Below are 24,739 nucleotides of genomic sequence, written 5' to 3'. Positions count from 1 at the left end.
CTTTGCAGACTTTGGATGCGTCTGCTACAGGAGTTCCTCGACGCCCGCTGGCTTCAGGCGAGGGGCTGTTTCGAGGACAGGATCCCTCTCGACGAGGAGTTCCGTCGGGCGATCTTATGGTGGGGCATCCGTGCTCACCTCACGACAGGCACGGAATTTCAAATCCCGGCATTTCAGGAGACGGTGACGACGGACGCCTCTCTGGAGGGCTGGGGGGCCCACACCGGGGACCTCCACACAAGAGGCCTTTGGCTCCCGGAGAGAGGTCTCTCCACATCACCATTCTGGAGCTCCGAGCAGTGTTCTGGGCTCTCAAGTCGTTCCTTCCGTCCCTCAGGGGCAAAGTGGTGAGGATCTTCACCGACAACACCACCACAATGTTCTATATACGGAAGCAAGGAGGCACCAGTTCCCCAGCCCTATCCAAGGAGGCCCAAGATCTGTGGCACTGGGCCGTCGCCCAGGGGATGTTTCTGGTTCCCTTCCACCAGGCAGGAATAAAAAACACCATCGTGGACTCACTCAGCAGGGAGCTGTGCTCGTGCCACGAGTGGGAACTGCGCCAGGACCAAGTGGATCAACTCTTCCAACGATGGGGCAAACCCCAGATCGACCAGTTCGCGACGGCGACGAACTCCAAGTGCCAGCGGTTCCCACAGCCTTGGGACGGCCTGTTTCTATACGCGTTCCCTCCGTTGACGTTGCTGCTCCACCTCATCAACCAGCTCAAAAAGTCCAGGTGCAGGATGATCCTCGTCGCACCGGCGTGGCCGAGGCAGATCTGGTTCCCGGACCTTCTGGACTTGTCAACGTCCCCACCAGTCAAGCTGCCGGCGGACGTGGATCTTCTCTCCAGAGAAGGAGGCGCCACTCCATCACGACCCACAGTCGCTGAACTTGCAGGCCTGGCTCCTGCAGCACTAGAGTTTGGAGGGTACGATATCCCGGCTGATTGCAGAGAGGTTCTTGCAAAGGCCAGGGGGTCCTCAACTCTCAAGTGTTACGGTCATAAATGGAAGAGGTTGTCTGTCTGGTGCCATGCACAGAAGATTAACACTCTGCGGATTACTGCACCTCAAGTGCTGCCGTACCTACTGTCGCTGGCCAAAGCTGGACTGGCTCACGCCTCCATAAAAATACATCTGGGTGCCATCTCCCGATATACCAGGACTACAGGACGGGCGTCCTTGTGGTCTCATCGCCTGGTAAAGGAATTTATGAAGGGACTATTCCGATCATTCACGCCGGTGAAGGCCCTTGCCCTGACGTGGGAGCTTAATGTGGTGCTGACCAGGCTCATGGGAGCCCCATTTGAGCCTATGCATTCGGCGCCTTTGAAGTTCCTGTCATGGAAGACATCGTTCCTCGTGGCCATCACCTCTGCACGACGAGTGGGAGAGATTCAGGCCCTATCTTGCAAGCCTCTATACTTGACTTTTCATGACACGAGGGTAGTGCTGAGGACGCACCCTTCCTTCATGCCCAAGGTGCCGTTGGACTTCCACCTCAACGAGCCCTTGGTGTTACCAGTTTTCTTCCCGTCGCCTTCTACGCCGGCCGAGAAGACTTTGCACTCGCTGGATGTAGCTAGAGCGCTGAAGTTCTACGTGGACCGCACAAAGAGTTTTCGGAAGACGTCACAACTGTTTGTGAACTTTGGGTCTGTGAATCAAGGGAAGGCTCTCTCGAAGACTTCCATTTCCAGATGGCTCTCCGGCTGCATCTTGCATTGTCACCAGTTGGCAAACCGACCGCTGCCCGGCCATCCGAGAGCCCATTTGACCAGAGCGATCGCTGCTACCACGGCGTTCCTGTCTGGTGTGCCCCTGCTGGACATCTGCAGGGCTGCTACGTGGAGGTCGACGCACACCTTCACAAGATTCTACTGTGTCGATCGGGACTCCAGGGAGGAGTCCAGGGTCGGCCAAGCAGTGCTGCGCAACCTGTTCGCTTAAGATGAGCCTGGTGAGGAGGTAAGAGATGCTTAATGTTGAGTTGTTGTATTGCTTAATATTGAGCCTGTTACCACCTCCTGTGGTTGTGCATGTGTATACTGCTATGTATTCTTTTATTCATGAGCATGTGAATCCATGCCAGACCCCATGCTGGAGAAGGAACAAGTTACTTACCTGTAACTGTTGTTCTCCAGCATGGGTCTGGCATGGATTCACATGCAAACCCTCCCACCTACCCATCTGTGGCTCTTCACTTGGTCATACTGCCACTTGGTGTGCTACCAAATCTGAGGATGGCTGCCAGAGGCGGGGCTTAGGGAGAGGGCAGTCATTGGCTGGGGGCAGTATGACCCAGAGATCAGTGACTGGTTACTACTAAGAAAGACAGATCAGAAACAAAACTGATACTGATTTTTTCTTTACCGAGGATTCCCAGCCTGACGACGGGGAATATTCATGAGCATGTGAATCCATGCCAGACCCATGCTGGAGAACAACAGTTACAGGTAAGTAACTTGTTCCATTCCAACCGAGACGTTAAATCCCCAGAAGAGATAACTGACTACCTGCGGGTTCTCGGTCTCCCAGTTCTAACCCTGGTAACCCCGAATGCACTGGATATGCCTATTACACTTGAAGAAATCACCACTGCCATTAAGGCATTAACATCTGGCAGGGCCCCTGGCTCAGATGGCCTATGAGCTGCATTATACAAGGAGTTCCATGACAAGCTAGCCCCTATTCTACTGAAAGTGTGGGAGGAGGCGATGGATCGAGGCACGCTCCCTGAATCCATGCGTGAGGCTGTGATCACGGTCCTTCTTAAATCCCAGCGCCCCGCATATGAAATGTCCTCCTATAGACCCCTTTCCCTGATCGATACCGATGCCAAAATCCTAGCGACCAGACTCCTACCACACATGCCCACCATGATCCATCCTGACCAAGCAGGCTTAATTCCCACTTGATCCACAGCCCTAAACCTGTGGCGGCTATTCAGAGTAATGGCACAGATCAACCTGAAGGCCGACGCAGCAACTGCTGCTTTAGATGCCGAGAAGGCGTTCGACTCAGTGTCCTAGTCCTACCTATTCTCAGTGCTCGAACGTTTCAGCCTGGGACAGTACTTTCTTAAATGTGTCTGGTTTCTTTACACTAACCCGGAAGCGAGAGTCCTCACCAATCACACCATGTCTTCTCTCTTTTCTTGGGGACGGGGCACCGGCAGGGCTGTCCCTTCTCCCCCATTCTGTTTGCTCTCTCAATTGAGCCTATGGCAGAATTCATCCGGAAAAACCATGCACACAGGGGTATCAGAATGACGGGACCTCCACAGATAATTTCCCTTTACGCTGACAATACCCTGCTTTATATCCACGACCCGAAAACTAACTTGGCACCCATTATGGCTGATATTCATGTATTTGCCGAATACTCCGGATATAAGATAATTGTATCCAAGTCTGAGCTGTTCCCACTGACCCCAGCTACACATGACTTGTCCAACATGGATGGGTTTAAGTGTTCCCCCACACGGGTCCGCTACCTGGGAGTTGTTGTATATAACAACAAACGTACATTATACATAGATAACTACGAAGAACTCCTGCAGACACTAACCACCAAATTGCAATTGTGGACCAAACTCCCTATCCCCTATATGGCCGAGTGGCTCTTTTGAAAATGATAGTCCTCCCTAAGCTATTGTACTGCTTCGGGAATATTCCCATTTGGCCCGGTAAAGATTTCTTTATCAAACTTCAGTCTCTTGCCACCTCGTTTGTGTGAGGGGGGGAAGACCGCCAGGATGAAGTGGGCCAAACTAGTGGAACCGTTCTCGAGCGGGGGCATTTCAGCCCCAGACTTCGAATTATATTATTTAGTAGCCCAGGCGCAATTCGCCAAGCACTGGTTTGACCCTGATGACACAGCTACACATATCCCCATAGAGAAATACGCTGCCTCCCCCTCCGATGTTCGATCGGTCATCTTTGGCCTCAATCACAAAGATTCTTGTGAATTTGACCTGGTAAGCACTACTGTACATGCATGGTCCAAGATACATAATAGGACTGGACTGACGATCCCATACGACCCAGAGGTCCCACTATGGGGCTACCCTAATATTACACCCACATTTCATAAAGCCCTGCAATTGTTATGGGACCTGACCAAACAACTTAAAATGCGGGATATGTTTCCTGGGGGTACACACGTAGAACTAGTGCATTTTGTGGACACAGTGGGAGGGGGACAACTTCAACAATTTCAATACCATTGTATGAAAGCTGCATTTACGTCCAAGTGGCCGATGTTCCCTAGAGAACCTGCTACGCATGAATGCACAAGAGCCATAACAGCGACTGATGGGCGGAGGAAACGGGTTTCGCTGTGTATGCCCTAGTCCAATCACACTCGAGCTCCTGTAACACCATAAAGGAGTCCTGGGAGTGATACTTGGGAACCACACTGACCGAGGGGCAGTGGCTTAGATACTGTCAACTTACTAGATCTGTATCCCTGGACTCTGGACTGTGATTAATTCAATTTAAAATACTTAACCAATTACACTACACCCCCGCCAAGTTAACCAAATTTGTGAAGGGTTGCACAGGGAAATGTTTGAAATGTGATGCACCGATTGCAGATGCCCATCATATGTACTCGGTGTGCCCTTTAGTGGCGAAATTTTGGGGTGAGGTTGCGGACATCCTTGAAAAAATCACATCAATCCCTTCATCCCCATCCCCCTTGAAATACCTGTTCGGGGACATTGGCAAGGTGTCCGAGACAACCCAGCGATTTTTTTAATGTTACTTGTGTAGTTGCAAAACGCTGTATATTAAAGTGCTGGAAATCTGTCAATGCACATCTGGGCTGCGTTCAGAAGCTACTTATGCAATATGCTTTCAGACAATGACTTCACTCCCTCATCAACGCCTTGATCTGCTATGTAATCTGTACTGTGCTTACTATAACTGAAATGTTGTACTTGTTGGTATTCTCTGTTTAATCTGAAACTCTGTTCTGATGTGACTCTCTATAAAATAAAGTTTAAAAAAAAATGCATTGGGTTCCCTGTTTTCTTTGGTGGCTGCGACATCCCAGGCCCAAATCTGTGGATTGTCCACAAGACCAAATACAGTAAAAATATGGTCTGCCAAGGCCTGGTGTACCAGTGGTTTAGCCTTTTCCCTTTGCAGCCAGGTCAGTGCACCCACACGCGTGAGGTACAGTTTTCATCGGGACACCTGTGGGAATGTGGGAAGGTAGAAAATGTGTTGTTGCCTGCGTGTTTTGGTGGTTTCCAAGTGGCAAATGCCTGAAAATTTAGTTCCCCCCCCCTACATTTTGGACATTGCCGGACCTTGTAGGTAATAAAATCTAGGATGATTTGCACATGCCAGACCTCTTTGGATTCCCACTGGTGTTTTGTTTTCAGAAATGCATGGGGTTCCCTGTTTTCCTTGGTGGCTGTGACACCCCAGGCCCAAATCTGTGAATTGTCCACAAGACCAAATACAGTAAAAATATGGTCTTCCAAAGCCCTTTGGTGTACTAGTGGGATAGCCTTTTCCCTTTGCACCCAGGTAGGGCACCCATATATGTGAGGCACTGTTTTCTTCGGGACATCTGCGGGAACGTGGGAAGGTAGGACATGTGATGTTGCCTGCGTGTTTCTGTGGTTTCCTGGTGGCAAATGTCTGAACATTGATTTTTTTCCTACATTTTGGTATTTGCTGGGCCTTGTAGGTAGTAAAATCTAGGGCTATTCACCCATGTCAGACCTCTGTGGATTCCCACAGGAGTCCTCTTTTCAGAAACACATGGGATTCCCTGTTTTCCTTGGTGGCTGCGACACACCAGGCCCAAATCTGTGGGTTGTCCACAAAGCCACATTCAGTCTTCCCCAGGGCATTTGATGTACCAGTGGTTTAGTCTTTTCCCTTTGTGCCCAGGTAGGGGCACCCACACATGTGAAGTACTGGTTTCGTCAGGACACCTGTGGGAACGTTGGAAAGGAAGGACATGTGTTGTTGCCAGCATGTTTTCGGTGGTTTCCTGTTGGCAAATATCTGAACATTTTATTTTTTCATTCATTTTGGAATTTGCCGGGCCTTGTTGGTAATATACATTCAAGGGCGATTTGCGCAAGTCAGACCTCTTTGGATTCCCACGGGTGTCTTCTTTTCAGAAATGCATGGGGTTCCCTGTTTTCCTTGGTGGCTGAGACGCCCCAGGCCCAAATCTGTGGGTTGTCCACAAAGCCAAATCCAGTCTACCCAGTGCGTTTGATGTACCAGTCGTTTAGCCTTTTCCCCTTTGCGTCTAGGTAAGGGCGCCCACACATGTGAGGTACCATTTTTGTTGGAACACCTGTGGGAACGTGTGAAGGTAGGACATGTGCAGTTGCTGGCGTGTTTCGAAGGATTCCTGGAGGCAAATGTCTGAAAATTCAGTTTTTTTCCCTACATTTTGGACTTTGCCATGCCTTGTGGGTAATAAATTCTAGGGCGATTTGCGCAAGTCAGACCTCTTTCAATTCCCACAGGTGTCTTGCTTTTAGAAATGAATGGGGTTCCTGTTATCCTTGGTGGCTGCGACACCCCAGGCCCAAAACTGTGGATTGTCCACAAGACCAAATACAGTAAAGAATATGTTCTTCCATGGCCCTTTGGTGTACCAGTGGTTTAGCTTTTTCACTTTGCACCCAGGTCAGTGCACCCACACATGTCAGGTACCGTTTTCATTGGGTCACCTGTGGGAATGTGGGAAGGTAGGACATGTGATGTTGCTGGTGTGTTTCGGTGGTTTCCTGGTGGCAAATGTCTGAAAACTGTGTTTATTTCTCTACATTTTGGAATTTGCCTGGCTTTGTAGTAATACAATCTAGGGTGGTGTGCAAGTCAAACCTCTTTGGATTCCCACAGGTGTCTTCTTTTCAAAAATGCATGGGGTTGCTTTTTTTCCTTGGTGGTTGCAACACCCCAGGGCCAAATGTGTGGGTTGTCAACAAAGCCAAATCCAGTCTTCCCCAGGGCATTTGATGTACCAGTGGTTTAGCCTTTTCCCTTTGCGCCCAGGTCAGTGCACCCTCACATGTGAGGTACTGTTTTCATGGGGACACCTGTGGGAAGGTAGGACATGTGTTGCGGCATGTTTCGATGGTTTCCTGGAGGCAAATGTCTGAAATTTGAGTTTTTTTCCCTACATTTTGGACTTTGCCGTGCCTTGTGGGTAATACATTCTAGGGCGATTTGCGCAGGTCAGACCTCTTTCGATTCCCACAGGTGTCTTGGTTTTAGAAGTGAATGGGGTTCCCTGTTATCATTGGTGGCTGCGACACCCCAGGCCCAAAACTGTGGGTTGTCCACAAAGCCAAATCCAGTCATTGTTTATTTTGGTAAAACGATGCATACCATAACAACATACAGCAAAGGTAACAATCAACAATATTACAAACATTTTTAAATAACCTTGGTTAGGCCAAATAACCATAAAAAGACTTCCAGTGCTAAAAATCTAACTGATCTTAATAAAGATTCTCTCCAAAACAGAGCACGTTTTAAAAAGTCAATACAGCCCGACCCACATGTACAGAATCCGCCCGCAGCAAATATTGTAATGCAGGCTTGTAACGACGAAAGCCCAAACCCAACAATACAGGTTTCAGAGTATGTTCTCTAATAATTTAAAAAGCTGGACGAAACATAAACAAATGTGCCAAGTCCTCCTTAGGTGCCCCACAAAGGAAACACGATTGGTTCACACCCCCATTGAGCCTTGCCACCACCACAGCTCTTAAGTGAATACAGTTAAAATGTGCCCTAGAAATAAGAAAACGTTAAAAACGGATGTTGAGCCCAGCTCAAATACTTCTGAGGCCAGGAGACAAAATAATCAAATCAAGCCTTCCCCAGGGCGTTGGATGTATGAGTGGTTTAGCCGTTTCTCTTTGTGCCCAGGTAGGTGCACCCACACATTTGAGGGAAGTTTTTCGTTGGGACACCTGTGGGGACGTGGGAAGGTAGGACATGTGTTGTTGCTGCCGTGTTTCGGTGGTTTCCTGGTGGCAAATGTTTGAAAATTGTATTTTTTCCCTACATTTTGGAACTTGCCAGGCCTTGTGGGTAATAAAACCTCAGGTGATTCGCACAAGTCAGACCTCTTTGGATTCGCACAGGTGTGTTCTTTTCTGAAATGTATGGGCTTCCCTGTTTCCCTTAGTAGTTGCGACATCCCAGGCCCAAATCTGTGGGTTGCCACAAAGTCAAACCCAGTCTACCCCAGGGCATTTGATGTACCAGTGGTTTAGCCTTTTCCCTTTTCGCCCAGGTCAGTGCACCCACACATGTGAGGTACTATTTCATCGGGACAACTGTGGGAACGTAGGGCATGTGTTTTTGCCGGCATGTTTCACTGGTTTCCTCGTGGCAAATATCTGAACATTGTGTTTATTTCCCTACATTTTAGAATTTGCCAGGCCTTGCACTAAAATCTAGGGCGATTCGTGCAAGTGCGACCTCTTTGGATTCCCACAGGTGTCTTCTTTTCAGAAATGCATGGGGTTCCCCATTTTCTTTTTGTTGAATATAGCAATCCGTGGTTTGTGATCGGTGCAAACTACAAACCTCCTACCATACAGATACACTCTGAAGTTAATAACTGCCCATAGAATGGCTAAAGCCTCTTATTCAATAACCGAGTAGCACCCTTCAACCTCCTTAGGCGCTCTTGATGCATAAGCTGTGATATATTGTCCATCTCCATCCTCGTGCATCAACACTCCTCCAAGCCCACATTCAGAGGCATCAGTATATACCACAGTGTGCACACCCTCTCTGAATCCTAGCAAAACTGGTGCTTTCGTTATATCCTTTTTTATCAAAACAAACTCTCCTTCAAACGCCTCGCTACATTCAAATTTCACCCCTTTTCTCGTTAACCTTCTCATGTTCACTGTTTTACTTGCTAAACCCTTCACAAATTTGAAATAATACTCGATCATCCCCAAAAATTAAGATACATTTGCATTGTTTGTCGGAGAAAACATGTCAGTAATGGCTTGAACAGCACTCTCCTTCAGCCTTACACCCTCACTCGAAATGCTGTATCCCAGGTAATTCACTGGACTCTTCCTGAACTTACACTTTTCCAATGTCAGCGTTATACCAGCCTCTTCTAGCTTACGCAACACCTTCTTTAGTTTTTCATCATGTTCCTCAAGATCTCTCCCCACACCAATATATCATCTTGATAAAACTTGACCCCACTCACATCTCCCAAGATGCCATGCATAACGCTATGAAACATTCTAGCAGCCCAGATGAGATCGAGTGGCATCCTGACACACCTAAACAAATATACCTGTGTAATGAACGTTAATATGTCATAGGATTCCTGATGCATTTTTACTTGATGATATGCCGAGCGAAGATCTAACAAGGAATATACTTTTCAAACATTTAAATCAGTGATCATTTCGTCTATTTTTGGTAATGGGAACTTTTCTGTGATGATGTTCCTATTGACCTCCCTGAGATCGATAAACAGTTTTACCGCACCATTGGCTTTTTTTACAATCACTATTGGGCTAATCCATTCTGAAGCCTCTGATCTTTCTATCATACCATCTTTCGGCATTCTCTCTAGCTCTAATTCCACTTCTTTTTTTACAAGCCAGAGGTACCGGTCTAAGTTTAGCAGCAAAAGGTACAGTATTTCTTTTCAGTTTTATCTTATATACACATTTTTAAACAACTCACACCACCATCAAAAACCTTAGGGGCTCATCCAGCTATGGCAAGCTCACCCCTCTCTACTTCGCTTTTTGACTCTTTGTTGAGCTCATCTCTATTATGGTCCAATTTAATTCCTAGAGCCGCCTGACATCTCCAGGGTAACAAATTCCCTCCAACAGTTACAAAAATCTTAGATTTTGCAGTTTTTCCTTTGAACTCTGCCAGGACATTCAATTCTCCAATTATGGAGATGGGATTCTCACCATAGGCATTTGCCTTTACCTTTGCTTCTTTTAAAACACAGCTACCTAAACTTAACTTTCTTGCCAAGATTTCTTGCTGATGAGGGTGTAATTTGTGCCACTCTCCACCAGCATCTCAATCTCAGTAACATTTAACCCAACAATGGTGCAGGGTTTGTTAACCTTTACTCCACCCGCCACATTGACTGCATCAACAAACTGTATGATTTGTTATCCTCTCAGACATATCATGTCACCATCATCAGCCTCATCTTCAATATTGCCAACATCACCACTGCAAAACCTGCAACATTTGGACAAGTGTCCCCTTCTACCGCATTTCCTACATTCTACAAATTTGGCGGTGCATTCCCTATCCCTGGCAAAGTGATCTATGTTTCCACATCTGTAGCACCCTCTGGAAACTCTGGAATTTCCACGATCACTGTTAGTCTCTCTGTACTGCGTGTTAAACGGGATATCATATTATGCCTCCTTTATTGTATGTATTGGCCTAAGCACAGCCGCTCTGCGAAGAAATCCGCGTTGCAAGGTTCCGACCTTAGATCGACCTAGCCGCCATTTTGGGAACATCCGCCATTTTGATTTCTATTTTAAAGTCACTCTGTGTTCTAAAATGGTGGACAGTGTTCTTCTGCTCGTAACCTTAGCTGTTCTGACTTTACATAAGTTAATGCCTGAACTGCCCATAGGCTAAATGTTAGGGCCGTGTAATGAGACCTTGACCTATGTTGTTTGACCTGTAGATCAAGGTTTACCTGCGCCAACAAGTCCGATCCACGGACATACATTGAATACAGTGTTGTTTAAATACTGAATATGAACTCTTGTTGAACTACATTGTATAAGACATGTACTAAGGCTTAATGTCAAATTCGAAGATACACTGTTGCCATTGTGACTTGTTGTTATGCAAACTAGAAGTAATTCAAATGCATATAGTTGGACTAACTAGAGACGAACTCGGCACAAACCCTAGACCGAGAATAATTAACTTGCAGAGGGGCTGGACATTGCGATTGAAAACTGTATAAAAGACGCAAATGTTTAGACGTCCAGTACCTCTCACTTGTGATGTACTGAGGGCCAGATAGCTATCTGATACTGTGTTTCTTTGTAAACTGTACAGTTATTTGAATAAAGATCTGAGAATCTTTATAAGCCTGTGATTGGTGTATTTCCTTTTGTGGTACTCCGCCTCGATATTTCTTTTTGCTTTTACATGCGCCTGAAACCCTCTCCCTCTTCCTCGAGGCTTCCCCTAAGTATCTTTGACTCTGTCCCTGTTGTTGGTAGTCCCTTTCTTTTGTATATTGTAGTATTACTTCTTCCTCTTTACCATACTGGTCTCTGTTCCTTCAATACTCTGTTTGGCTTGGTCATCAAGCCTTCCTTCCTTGGCTTATTCCTTGAAACACAGCAATGTGCGTTTTTATTGCTTTTTGCTGTTTCCACCACTCTGTCTAGATTCTGATCTTTGTCTTTCCACAACTCTTCTCGCACCTTGTCTTCAGCACATTTAATCATCACCTGATCTCTCAGGTGTTGCTCTTGACAGCATGGTTTGAATTGACACTTGACTGCTAGACCTCTCAAAACCGTGAGAAAGTGTTCTTTGGTCTCTCCCTTCTTTTGTTCTCTTGTGGCAAATCTGTACCTAGCCAAGATCTTATTTTCTTTAATTGCAAAGTGCTTATCATGTTTATGTATACTTATGGCAAATGGGTTCATATTGTCCCTTCATCCAACGTTGGTTCAGGTAATCTTTTTAGCACTTCCTGTCCTCCATGCCCTAAATAGTGAAACAATAATGCATCCTTTCTTTCCATAGAGTAGTTTGGCCCATAAACCACTAACAAAAACTTCAAGAAATCTTCTTTCCATTCCTTCCACCTAATCAGTGATTCTCCACCCCCTTGAGACAGAAATATGGCTAGCCTTGGTATGTTTGCCATCTTGGTGTGGTTCACCCAGTGAAGCAGCAGGTGTCTTTTTGTACGCACCTATTCACTCCTGTATTGGAGCAACTTTTTGTTCCAGCAAGTTTATTTGTCACACACCCCTTTCTTCCTTTATTTGTAAATTTGTGTGCCACTTCAATGCCCACTGGGTGTCGCTTGCTCTTTATTGATCTTTCTTATGCACAGCTCGAAAGTCCTCCCAACTTGAAGCTGTTCCTCGTTTCTTTTCAGCCTGCCCTTTGCCAGTCAAGCAGGACTGTGCAGTGCGTCGCTGCTTAACTGAACCGTGTTGCGAGCAATGCGAAGAGAAAAGCCACCATGGCAACCGCAATACAAAGGGTTCCCCTTGACATAGACTTGCGTTGCGCGCCCTTTCCTCCAGTGAATCATGGCATCTCTCCGCTCCTTTGCTGCGTGCCATCGGCTCTGGGGCCAATCAGCTGCAGCCCGGGCAGCAGTCTCCCTCATCGCCAGTATTATAATTCAAGTGAGGCACACAATCTTGCCGGTTAATGATATCTGGTTGCAGCTCTCGCCTTTGACCTGACCCCAGTTCCAACATAAACATTCTAAGACTCAGTGAATCCTGATGATGACACAGTTGTTGTGTTCCAACATGGAACTGTATGACATAGCTACAGCAGTAATGCAGGACACTGTACTTGATGAACTATATACAATATAGAACACATTGCTTTTCTCAATAATCACAGAAGCCATTACCTTACAAGCGCACACATGTCCAGTACATGCTTTTTTTTCTGTCACTTTTCCAATTTTTCCCAAATTATGGGAATTTTAGGCACATAGTTGTTGCCTGACCTGCACAAATGACCCCTTACTGTGCTTGGGATGTTGTCTTCTTTTCAGCAATGTATGCCTTTCTGTGTTCCCATTGAGCTTTCCTACCTCCCTCTTCCATTCTGTCCAAGCATGTCCCATTAAAAAAAGGGAAAAATCACCTACCTCTCACATGACTGATGGTAACTTTATGAAAAATGTTTTTTTGTTTCCACTTAACCTGTTCTTGAAAGTTTGGAAAATGGCGAATTCAGAACTGCAAACAATTTGTTCTGGGCTCTTACAAGAAAAAAACCACAGGCTTCTTTGTACATTTTATTGGCATTTTCTGAAAAAACGCAGAATGTAGTCACTTTTTTGTTACTTTCTCACACGCCCTACAGCAAACAACTAACGCTTGTTGGTGTTATGACCGCCTTCATGTGGGAAGAAAAAGGTGCAAATTTGGCCGGGGTATCACTTGTAACAGAAAGGTTACAAGGGATTGAATGTGACATACCGAAATGTCCAAAAAAGGCCTCGGTGCTGGGAGTGGAAAAAACCTGCAGCGATTAAGGGGTGAAGGAATCCTCTTTACAAATCATGACAACAGAGCATCAGTTTGACTCTGTGGCAGAAGTGCACCTTTTTTATTATGAATTGTGTGAGGGACTCATGGTGACAATAAGTAAGACAGACACAAGTGATCACGGTTCAAGGTTGTTTATTGAACAATGAAAGTTGTATGCGGGTTGGAAAAATGCCTAATCTAAACCCAAATCTAAGATGGGAGCAAGCTTCTACCATCAAATGAAAAATAAGGCAGTCCTAGTGGTGTTGTGTCAAAATACAGTAGGCGTATAGTAAGAAACCTATTGCCAAACCTCACAACTAATACAAAAAGGGGTGTGGGATAGTTCTCAAGAAAAGAAGAAGTGTTCTTAAATAATATGTCAGGATGTGGCAGCCTGGGTCTCCCTTCCCCACGTTTTGGACACGGGGTAAGATGGGAGCTTGGAGCACAGCAAAGTCTCTGGCTTTCCCAGCACAAGATGACAGTTCCAATGGTAGTTCTCAGGACCGTCGATGGCCAGGTCTCGTTTCCTAGAAAGTGTCTTGTCTTCGAGGACTTGACATACTCGACTCACAAAAACCGAATACACCGTCTCTTTTCCAGGGTCTTTGGGTGACGACTTTTACCCTGGTATTCCCCTCTTCTGGATGCAAATCGCTAGAAAGTTCTTAAATGAAAACAAGATCCCGGATAGCTCTGTTTTCTCGCTTTCAAGGGCCTCTCTTATTGCAAAAATAAAGTCCCTTTAACAAAATGAAAGTTTGTTTCCAATGTTCGCTGGATGATGGCTTCACCCCTGGGTCCCCTTCTTCTGAGCGTTGACCCTTCATGTATCGTATTCCTCAATTTTATATGTTAGTTCTTTTATTGAAGTTTGGATGATAGCTTTACCCCTGGATCTCCCGCCCTCTGCCGGGCTCCGACCCCTCTTGACTGCTATCATTTGGGTAATAGCTTCATCTCTGGCATCCCTCCTTCGGGTTCACCTCTGCCAACTTCACATTTGTTTGTATTTGCGGGATTCACTTCCTTTGCTTTCTCATATGGCGTGATTTGTCTCCCTTACTTTCACATTCACTGCAGGATTCACTTCCCTTTCTTTCACTTAACATATTGTAGAACAAAATCTTTTGATTGTACTGGGATTTTGCTTGACCTCACGTATGACCACCTTGACCTATTTCGCTGAACTTCCAACGGCCTTCTGGTACTTGTAGTTGCTCTCATATGGGGCTCGAACGGAGTCTCTCAAGTTAGCACCCAAGTGGTGCTGCTTTCTCTCTGTAGCTGGTCTTCCCTTCATGCTTTCAATAGTTGAATTAAAGTTCATTGCACATGGTTTAAACTTGCCACTTCTGCGACTATTATTCAACACAGCCCGGTTCTTATCGGCTCTCCCCTCGACTCACTAGCTGTGATGAACTGCTTGGCCTTTTGGCTTCTCTGGAGTCAAGGCCGGTACCATGGGCGCGGGAGTTTCCCTTGCTCCTGCTTATCGGCCTAGGCTTGCCCTGTCTACGGTTGACTTCTGCTGCAAGACACGTGCTATTTTTCGCAGTCTTAGGCTCTCTTCTACGAAGTTTATGCACGTCTGGGACGGGAAGGGCAAGGTCACTTCTCTCCCCGCCACCCTCTCACTCCCTGCCGCTTTTCTCCTTCTCTTGAACTGCCGCACCTGATTAGCCATCCCGTCTTGCAGTCTGACATGCTCGCCTCGCTCGTACTGTGCTCTAAGCCTCCACCTTTTATCCCTGTGAGGAAGGGAAAGGGCAGTCAGGTGTGTGTGATTCTGATCAATTGCCTGACTGCCTGACCCTTGTTTTGGGACATGTCAGGTAAACGGCTATAGTGTTAGTCCGTTGTCCTTTCTGTTTTGCTAAAGTGTTTGTGTTGGAAAGGGGGCCGGGGGGCAGTGGTTTGAAATGCCCTACGTGAGAGGATGGGGAAAAGGTGTTAAAGGAAGGGGGATACGGCGTCTCACCTGTCGGTGTCCCACTCCCCGGGGACCCCCCATCCATGTGATCCTACCTCATTGGTCCAACCCCAGGAACAGGATCCAATAGCGATGTCAGTGTCCTGGCCACCTGGATGACAGATTCCCAGGGACCAGCTAGGGAGACACCTTCAGGTTTCTCACAATTGTCTGCAAGGACATTAGTTCGCAATCTGTTTTTCATTTAACTTTTTCCCTTTTTATATTAATATGTGTAGGGTCCCTGCATGCTTACTTCCTCCCTTGGTTAACCTGTGCTAATTGTTCCCCTTTTTCTCCCTCTGCTCCCCTTATTTTCATTTTTTCAGCATTTTGCTGATTTATTACTATGGGCATCATGGAATTAGTCTGTAAAACTCATACATTTTGGTTGGTCATTTTCTTATCATGAAATTGATTAAATGCACGTCAGTTTCAGCTTCACTGCTAAAGCAGTGCTGTTTCTAACTGTATTTAGTGTGAAAGTAGTAGGTGATGAACTTTAAGACAGATGGGTGTTAAACGTACCCCTGAGTGCATGAAGCCAGATCCTATTATATTTGGGAAAGTTCCCACATGGTGCATTGTACAACACAACTTTCCAAAGAAATGGGCTAAAAAAACATGTGTTTTACATACTGTTTTTAAATGTGACTCATGGACTAATCAAACACTTTGGGGTCTGCCAAAGTAGAGATAACCCGCCTCATTACGAGTTAAGCGGTAAGTAGTAAAATTGGCTGTAACTGAGTTTAGCGCCAAGTTATCAGTACGCCAAATTATGAGTTTGTGTTTTGAGTGGAGGATTTACCTCCAGCAAAATCCAGTAAATCTTCCCACTCAACGCCGAAAAATCGGCAGAATTTGGACTAGTGTACTAGTCGTGATGCCAAGGGTGCCTAACATCCTAGTGTGGATGCTCATAATTGCCATAACTATGAGATGTAATGTTCATTGTGATAGTTGGTAAGGTTACTGACTTTACAGTTTGGGAAAGCCAAACGTATTCTTTAGGGGGGACAGTGGTAGTCATGGTGTCATTTAACATATTGCCCCAATTGTTGGAAAGGCAAAATAAAATAAGTGAATTGTGCAAGAAGAGAAAAAGACAGAAACGAAAGAAGGTAGGAGGAGAAATGGAAAGAAAGACAAAAAGATGAAGTAAAGGGCATTAGAGAAAAAAGAGAGGAAAATCAAAGCCCAAAGGGAGAAAAGACAATTTGGAAGTGTAGAAAGCAGGTTAACAATGAGGAAAGAAAGTTGAAATGGGAGGAAAAATGGAGAGAGCAGGAGTTTAGCCACATGCTTCTTCTCCGTTATGTGAAACAGCACTGATAGATTATGCACTGTATTGAGCCAGGTGCTTGTAAGCATTTTACAATGTGAGGATATCACACCTGATCTTAACGAACGTAGACTAAAAAAAATTCTCCCTTTTTGTGCAATTAAATACAATAATTACAGTATAAATAATGTATCTGCTCTTAACAGTGTGACGATTTTTTTAAAATAGCTACTTGAAGCAGAAACTATGAGGCACATCTTTACAAACAATTATCATCTGTGCAATGAAGTAAGCGAACGAGTAGTACAACACTTTGTACATTGTGTCGAAACTCATGGTCGCCACATGGAATACCTGAGGTTTTTGCAGACAGTTGTTAAGGTGGACGGCAAATACGTGAAAAAAAGTCAAGATGTCGTGATGACAGAGGTATGACAGAACATTTAATTTTCAAATCTGTTAAATGTATAACATCTGTATACATTCGAATTCTTTCATGTATTTTATTGTACATTTGAATGATTGTTTTCTTTTTCTTTATTTTTTTCTCGTCTGTTTTCTGAGTTCTTTTGTCATTTTTCTTTTCTTTTATTTCTGTTGCTTTAAAGATGTTTTGAAGTGATTAATTTGAAATCATAATTTTGTAAAGGTTTGTGATGAAACCATATACAAATAAAAAACAAATGTGTGTATGTTTCTGCATCACTGCACTTTTTGAGATTTTTCAGATTGCTGTCTGCTGAGTGATATCTTTTTAAGTTTTGCAGTTCTTTGGTAATGTAGTATACATCATAATGCCCTTGCTGACAGACCACATAAATTGTACCCGTGCTGACCAATTTATTACTGTTGTTGTGCAGTTTTGCACTGATATTTAATGCAACCAACCAGAGTAAAATGTCCTTTTTGTGCTAGTGAATTGCTTCCAATGTGATTTATTCATTTTGCAAATGTAAGTGCAACATTGCGTGGCATCTGTGCAAAATTGTCCATCATTGTTGCAGAATTGCCTAGAACCAGGTGCTCTTTGTCTTCCATTTTATAGTTTTCAGCATGTTAAGGAAATGAGCGCCTAAGAAAATTGCCTTATAACCCCTATCGTTTCGTTGGCTGCTCTATCCCTGTTACTCCCATCTCCTATTCCCTCTTCAAAAAGCGTGGATGCTGTGTAAATGTTGCTCAGGTCCTTTCCTTAGGTGATTGCCTTGTTTTGTATTTGGCTCCATGCATTTTACATGTGTCAAATAATTGAAAGTAAAAGGGTCATGGTTTCTTTTGCTTAGACAACGATGCACAGGCAGATTTGACAAGTTACTAAATAGGCTTAGAGACAACCTACCCTGATGGAGCAACTCCCAAATAAATATAAAAAAGCACGTTTTTAAGTTATTGCGGGTGCACGACAGTTTTCGAAAAGACTGATATCATTACATTGCTTTCTAGAAATACACCATGCATAGAAAATTTGCTTTTTTTCACCTCTAACAAATTGATAATCTGTCATTTGTCTGAATACATCCCCGGCATTGGACCTTTCTCCGCAGTTGGACAATAGCTTTAGATATGACCCTTTTTATCCATGTGCATTGCTCTTAAGACTGTGAGCTATTTTGCCCTGTAACAAAGGACCCTTCCTTATTTTGAGGACAGTCAGGGGAGTGAATTACGGGCCAGATGACTCCCTGAGCTCACGGATGACGGTCTTGGGCAAGGGGGTATGGTGAGGATCCCCTGGTCAAACTCCCATGGCCCCTGCCATGTGGCAGGGTGTAGTTATACAAAAGACGAATCTGAAAGCCCCAGCAAACAAACATAAGTCCCTATTTTTGTTGAAAGAAAGCATATACTCTTAATAACGGGCAACGCTGTCCCCACTGAACTCTTAAAACTCATACTGCTGTTAATTCTAGAACCCCAGAATTGGAAATTAGGAAATAAGGAAAAGGGTGCCTGTTTCTCTTTATTTAAAACCCTCGCCAGTGTCAAGCAAGTCAATTTCAAAGTTAGAAACAGTGTTATAGTCTGCCGCGATTGTAAAACGCCTCACGATAAGCAAAGGTCACTCCAAATGCTTTACGAAATGTTACCCGAGCCCTCAATATATCCCAAGGTTATACAGATGTGTCAATCCATTGTCTAGCAAATAAACATATACTCAGCAAAGATGCAAAGGTACTTTCTTAAAGGGATTAATGGATTGAATGATCTTCTCATTTTGTAAAAATTGTTTATAACAATTAAATGCAAATAAAAAATTAAAATAAAAAAAGATATGTTTTTACACGGTAATCAGTAATTCCTTTACCATCAAGAGAGGTTTTATCAGTTACAGATTCACATGCTGAGAAAGCAGAGTTTCCTTCCCAGGCATCACTGAGCATCAGCAAAGAGGAGGAAATTGATTTCAAGATGGTGGGCATGCCAAATAAAAGCTTGGGCCAGCCCCTGAAGCCCAGAGTGTAAGCACAGTGATCAATCACAGCTCTGCGCTAGTCTCTGGACACTGAACCCATGGGGTGGAGGGTGGTCTATAAAACCCAGACACCCAAGTTAATTGGTGTGTGTGTGTTTGGAGAGAGAAGACTGTAGTTCGGAGAAGGAGCTAGAGTTTGATAGAGACATTTGGGAGAGAGTGACGAGTACAGTGAGAGCGCTGAGGAGTTTGGAGAAGGAGAGGAGAAAACAGACATGAGGTTTTGAGCGACCAGAAAGAGGAGGTGAATGTGAAGGAGGTTGGTGAAAGTGAGGAAGTTCTTGGTAATAGTGAGGAGGTGGCTGGTGAATTGAGGAGGAATTGGATCATACTGAGGAAGAGGTTGGTGATACCGAGATGCATGTGGGTGTAGTAAGGAGGTGGTTGTGATGGTGATGATGAGGTTGGTGATAGTGAGGAGGTTGGCCATACTGAGGAGGATGTTGGTATTAGTATGGAGGAGGTTGGTAATACTCAGCTGAGAAGCTAGTTGGTGATACTGAGAAGGAATCTGGTGATACTGAGGAGGAGGTTGTTGATAGTGAGTAAAATTTTGGTGAAAGTGCAGAGGAAGATGCTGATATTGAGGCGGAGGCTGTAGATCGTGATGTGGAGGTTGGTAACATTCAGTTGGTGGTTAATGAGCCTGAGGAGGAGATTGGCAACCATGAGGTGGAGGTTGGAGACAACAAGGGGAATGTTGGTGGTGAATATCAGGAGTTGGAAGTTGCTGAAGACCGGAAGGTGGCGTCTGTAAGATATCAGGGAGTTGGTACATGAAACTTAGAGGCTGGAGAAGATGGGAAGGAGGAGGTGAGTAGGGGCGTGGCTATGAAGCCATGGGATAAGACGTCCTCCCTGATGTGCTCCTGCTGATCCTAGATTGATCCGTGCAGAAGCCCTACTAAAAGCTGCCAATGAGAGACTTAACTGAATATGGTGCTTTATGAAACTATACTGTAGATATGGAGAGTGACACGGACAGATTGCCATAAGGATGCAGAAGAAAATCGCCTGGGAAGTTTGCAGCTGTATGCGGTCGAGTGGAAAAAGATGGCGGCCGCCACAAACAAAGACATCTCATCTGGAGATATGAGACTACAGTGTGCCCACGACAGATGGCCAAGCTAAATGCAGACCGCAGCTATGGGAAGACACCGGAGACCGGGGAAAAGAAGCAAAGTCCCTCAGTGCCGTATGGCCTTCTTAGTCGGAGACGAGGAGAGCAGGCGATGCACATGCGGCGTGGACGATCACCGCGTAGACCACACAGGCCTCAACAAAGGACATAATTATATGCTAGCGGATTCATAGGACCGCTTGCAAAGTGACTGGACATAAATAGCGTGTAACGCACTCAAGCAGATGTAACTAGAAGGGATGAAGTGAGGCTTGGACTGACGCATTACAGAGCCCACTGTGTCAACCCAGCAAGATACTGTGAGAAACAGATGAAGACTTTATATACAGCACATAACCTTTTGAGGTCTGCAGTACCCTGCACAGATAAACAAGAGGTCATCCCTAGGGTGAATTACAGGAGGCTAGCGAACCCCCCCCCCGACCCTCAGGAGTGCTGTTGGTCAAATAAGAGTGCACCACGGGTATAGCCCCAACTACAGAGCGTACACAGCACGGGGCAACATAACATGACCCCTTTTGGCTGAGTCCCCAGTATTCAAAGCCAACACAGTCCTGAAAGTGGCAAATGGCTGCATAGTGAGACCCACGGCACACAATCTCTACACAACAGCCAGGACACAGCTGAGATTGATCCAGGGAAGCCGGAAGGAGACATTGTGAGCACCAGCAGAGGGCCACATACAAGGGGCAGCACCAACTGGACGGTTGGCAGTGAGAGTGGGGACACATGGCATATGGTCAGCCAGGTTAACAACCGATGGCGGAAGGAACCAACAAGTGAGGAACAGCACCATTGCTGCAATTGAGGAGTAAGCAGAACAAACAAGACTTTGTGCTGCACCACAGCGACATTGGCTGCACGCAGAGCAGGCACAAGTAAGGAGCAGACGGCACACCATACCCCATATTGGGGGGGGGGCGCTGAGCAGGTGAGAGACGCAGCAAGAAACGAAATACGCGCAGGTCACGAGCTGTCTGGGACTGCCCTTCTCGCCTGATACAAGTCTCCTCAAGAGTGGCGCGCCATGCCCAGTACTGGAGTAGGGATGGCGTCCAAGATCAACAAGAATAATGGGAAAAAACCCACAATGGACATCTTCACTAAACCATCCCAGTCACCGGAGATACACACGCAGGCTGTGGGAGACACACGAGGTACAACCATGCCATCGCGTAGCGATCAACACATCCTGGCAGCCATAGCTGACCTGAAATGGTCTGGAGAGCAAAGTGAAGATCAGTACCGACGTCAGCGCAACTAACGCTAAGGAGGTACGCATATTACAACAACAGGTGCGCAATTTAGAAAGCCGAGCGGAAGATGCAGAAGGGAGGGCACGACGGAATAACATACGGGTGGTGGGGCTGCCTGAAGGAGAGGAGGGCATGGACCCAACAAACTACATGATGAACATGCTGATACAGGAGACACTGTAGCACTCAGCCAAGGTTTTACAGTAGAAAGAGTGCACAGAGCCCAAGCTAGAAGACCCCGGCAGGGGGACCCTCATCGGGCGATCATCGCAAAAATATTAAATTACAAAGACAGGGAGAAGATACTTGAACATTTTCGTAAAGGAGGGACGATAACCAGAGCGTCAGCAACTGTTAGAGGCGGCTGAAGGAATCTGGCTTCAAGTACATGCTGTTGTACCCTGCAAAACTGAAAGTCTTACATAAGCACAAGGCGTTTTTTTTTTAGACACCCGAGGAGGCGGTGAGCTGGCTGGACACGCTGGGTTGTCCCGAAGGCGCAGGGGACCATACCCGGAATGGACTGGATGAGTGACCCTTATTTTCTCCCGTACTGTACAATAAATTGATATAGTCGGCTAGTTGGTAGTTACATCACTAATATGGAAATTAACCGGTAGCATAATCCATTGAGCTCATCATGTCCGAGTAGAGAAAGTTTTTGTGGAACATCATATATAAAAGTGTTAAGAGCCTCTGTGATGGGTGGCATGTACGTATATATTGTGGCAGTTATGCGGGAGACATAGAGGGGAGTGTTCTTGTCCCCCTGTTGTTAGTTTAGTTGGGATGCCAATAGAGGGCCACCCCCCTGCGGTGTTCCAAGTTCTGGCATGACCGGGCGAGGACTAGATGCAGGGGAGCCTAAGATCCAGGGATGGAGCAGGGCAACAGTTGGGGAAGGGAAGGGGTGTGGAGGGAGGAGAAGTTGGGAAGTTACAGGGGGGGTGGGATTTGAGGATGTGTGGGGGATACGAGCATACAATTATAAGCCATGGAGGAAGATGAGGAGGGTGGGGACGGATAAATCACTGCGCATGGAGTGGGAGTCAAGGGAGGACAGGGGCGGAATGGGGTATGGATGAGATGGGAGACCTTAAGATAGTGACATGGAATGTCAGGGGACTCAATAGTTACCTGAAGAGGAATAAGGTCATGATGTATTTGAAGAAACAGAGAATCGATATTGCTTTATTACATTGATATGATAGGTTATTTATAAGGTGCTTAATACCCAGAGGTTTCTAAGCGCGGACCCGGGGATCGAGCCTGTGTTGCTTCGTGTCGTCTTGCTTCCAAGGCAAGCACGTTGCTGCTGCGCTATCCTCCTGAGACTAGAAACTCACTACACAACGGAAAAATAGGACGTGGTGGGGAGGAAATGGAGAGGGACCACCATAGGAGCAACATATTCGGCGTATGCCAGAGGAGTCATCATGTGGATAGCGCCACATGTCCCTTTTAAGCTGCTGCAATCTACCATAGAGCCAGATCGGAGGATGGTGCTCATAAGAGGACTAGTGGAAAATAGAGAGCTGAGTATCAACATGTATGGCCCATACCCAGATGCTGCCGGCTATTTCAGAACTCTATACAGCAAGATAAGCCCATATGTTGGGGCAGTCATATGGGGAGGGGATTTTAATTGTATGTTAGATCCCACGGTGGATAGATCAGATGAGAAGATGGGGAAGCCTACCCCGGTAGCTAAAGCCCTGAGGACCCTATTGAGTGATTTTCGAATGGTGGACGTATGGAGGATGCACCACCCAGAGGACAGGCAATATTCTCACTATTCGGCCCTGCAAAACCTGCACACGCGGTTAGATTATATATTTGCCGCGCCGGAGTTGATGACGGAACTAGTGCAGTCGGAATACAATGCTAGAGTACTCTCAGACCACTCGCCATTAATTATAGCATGGCAGTACTCGCCGTCCAGAGCACGGATCCCGACATGGAGACTTAGGGCCGAAGCTTTGAAAGACACAGAGTTCAGGGAGGACCTGAAGAAATAAATAGAATACTTTGAACATAATAACAGGAGCGTTGAATCGGCCGGCACATTATGGGAGGCATTTAAGGCGGTGGTGAGGGGGGCAGCAATATCTAAATCCAAAGGCGTACAAGGATTACTCACGCAGGAGTTACACAAAGCAGAAAGGAAACTAGAGACAATAATGCGTAGAGGTGGGCAGTAACCAGAGGAGGCTGGGACCATACGACAATTGCAACAAGAATGCAGGGAGTACTGGAATAGATTATACAACCTGAGCTATAAAAAATAAGTTGAAAGGCAGCATGCAGCGGGAGATAAGCCGGGCAGGTTGTTAGCCTGGTTGTATAAAAACGAGACACCCAGACAGACAATTAGAGCGGTGCGGAGAATGGATGGACAGATATTAGATACCCAGGAAGGAGTGAACCAAGGCTTTTTAGAGTTCTATCAGCGACTATATATGGATGTTGACGAGGGGGAGGAGATTGATGTGATGGAAACATTGAAGGATATTGGCTTTCCCAAATTGGAGGTAGAGGAGAGAGAGAAATGAGAGTCCCCTATTACGCTAGAAGCAGTGATCAAGCTCTTACCTAATAGTAAAGCTCCAGGGGCGGATGGGCTCCCTAGCAAGTTCTACAAAATGTACACGGCAGAGTTGCTTCCCCCTCTACTAGCAATGTTGAATGAGGTGCTAGATACAGGGCTCTACCAGAGTCTCTGAGGGAGGCAATTATTATCCTGCTCCTTAAGTATAATAAACCATACATGGACTGTGGGTCATACAGACCGTTATCCATGCTTAACCAAGATAGCAAAATACTTACGGCAGTGCTGGCAAATAGGCTGAGGCCAGTTATCAACAAACTCATACATCCGGACCAAACTGGGTATGTTCTGCGCAGAAGCATATCCGACAATCTCAGAAAGCTCCATCATGTTATAGAACAAACGGGAAAGGACCTCCAGGAGGTTGCGATAATTTCATTGGATGCGGTGAAGGCCTTCGACTCTGTCAAATGGCCCTGGCTGATGGCGGCCTTGAAGGAATATGGAGTTGGGCCCACGCACTTGCGGTGTGTCCCGCTGCTTTACAGTAAACCACTGGCACGAGTCAGGACGGGAGCGGTCATCTCAGATCGATGGCAGCCCAGAAGGGGTACTAGACAAGGATGCCCATGGTCCGCGATGCTGTTTATCTTAGCGCTGGAACCCCTGGCGATATACTTGAGGCAACAATATGGAGAGGGGGGAATCAGCACCAAGGGAGGGCAACACCTAATATCAATGTAGGCGGATGATATGCTGTTGTATTTGAGATATCCCGAAGTAGAACCT

The 24,739-nt window shown here is 45.9% G+C and overlaps 1 protein-coding gene across 9 annotated transcripts in view; it reads left to right on the top strand.

The window, feature by feature from the left end:
- The window catches only part of ITPR2 (inositol 1,4,5-trisphosphate receptor type 2), a 4,412,221-nt gene that overhangs the window by 2,526,555 nt on the left and 1,860,927 nt on the right, over positions 1–24,739 (top strand). For all 9 annotated transcript variants that reach the window (XM_069628470.1, XM_069628469.1, XM_069628465.1 and 6 more), the window contains one exon: positions 16,761–16,961. In XM_069628470.1, the coding sequence (XP_069484571.1) occupies positions 16,761–16,961 (201 nt within the window). The remainder of the gene's footprint in view (positions 1–16,760; positions 16,962–24,739) is intronic.

The sequence above is a fragment of the Ambystoma mexicanum genome, chromosome 12 (assembly GCF_040938575.1).
Source record: "Ambystoma mexicanum isolate Mex_15411 chromosome 12, UKY_AmexF1_1, whole genome shotgun sequence".
Lineage (NCBI taxonomy): Eukaryota > Metazoa > Chordata > Amphibia > Caudata > Ambystomatidae > Ambystoma > Ambystoma mexicanum.
Note: the sequence above shows the minus strand (reverse complement) of the source record. Positions and strands in the feature narration are given on the sequence as shown.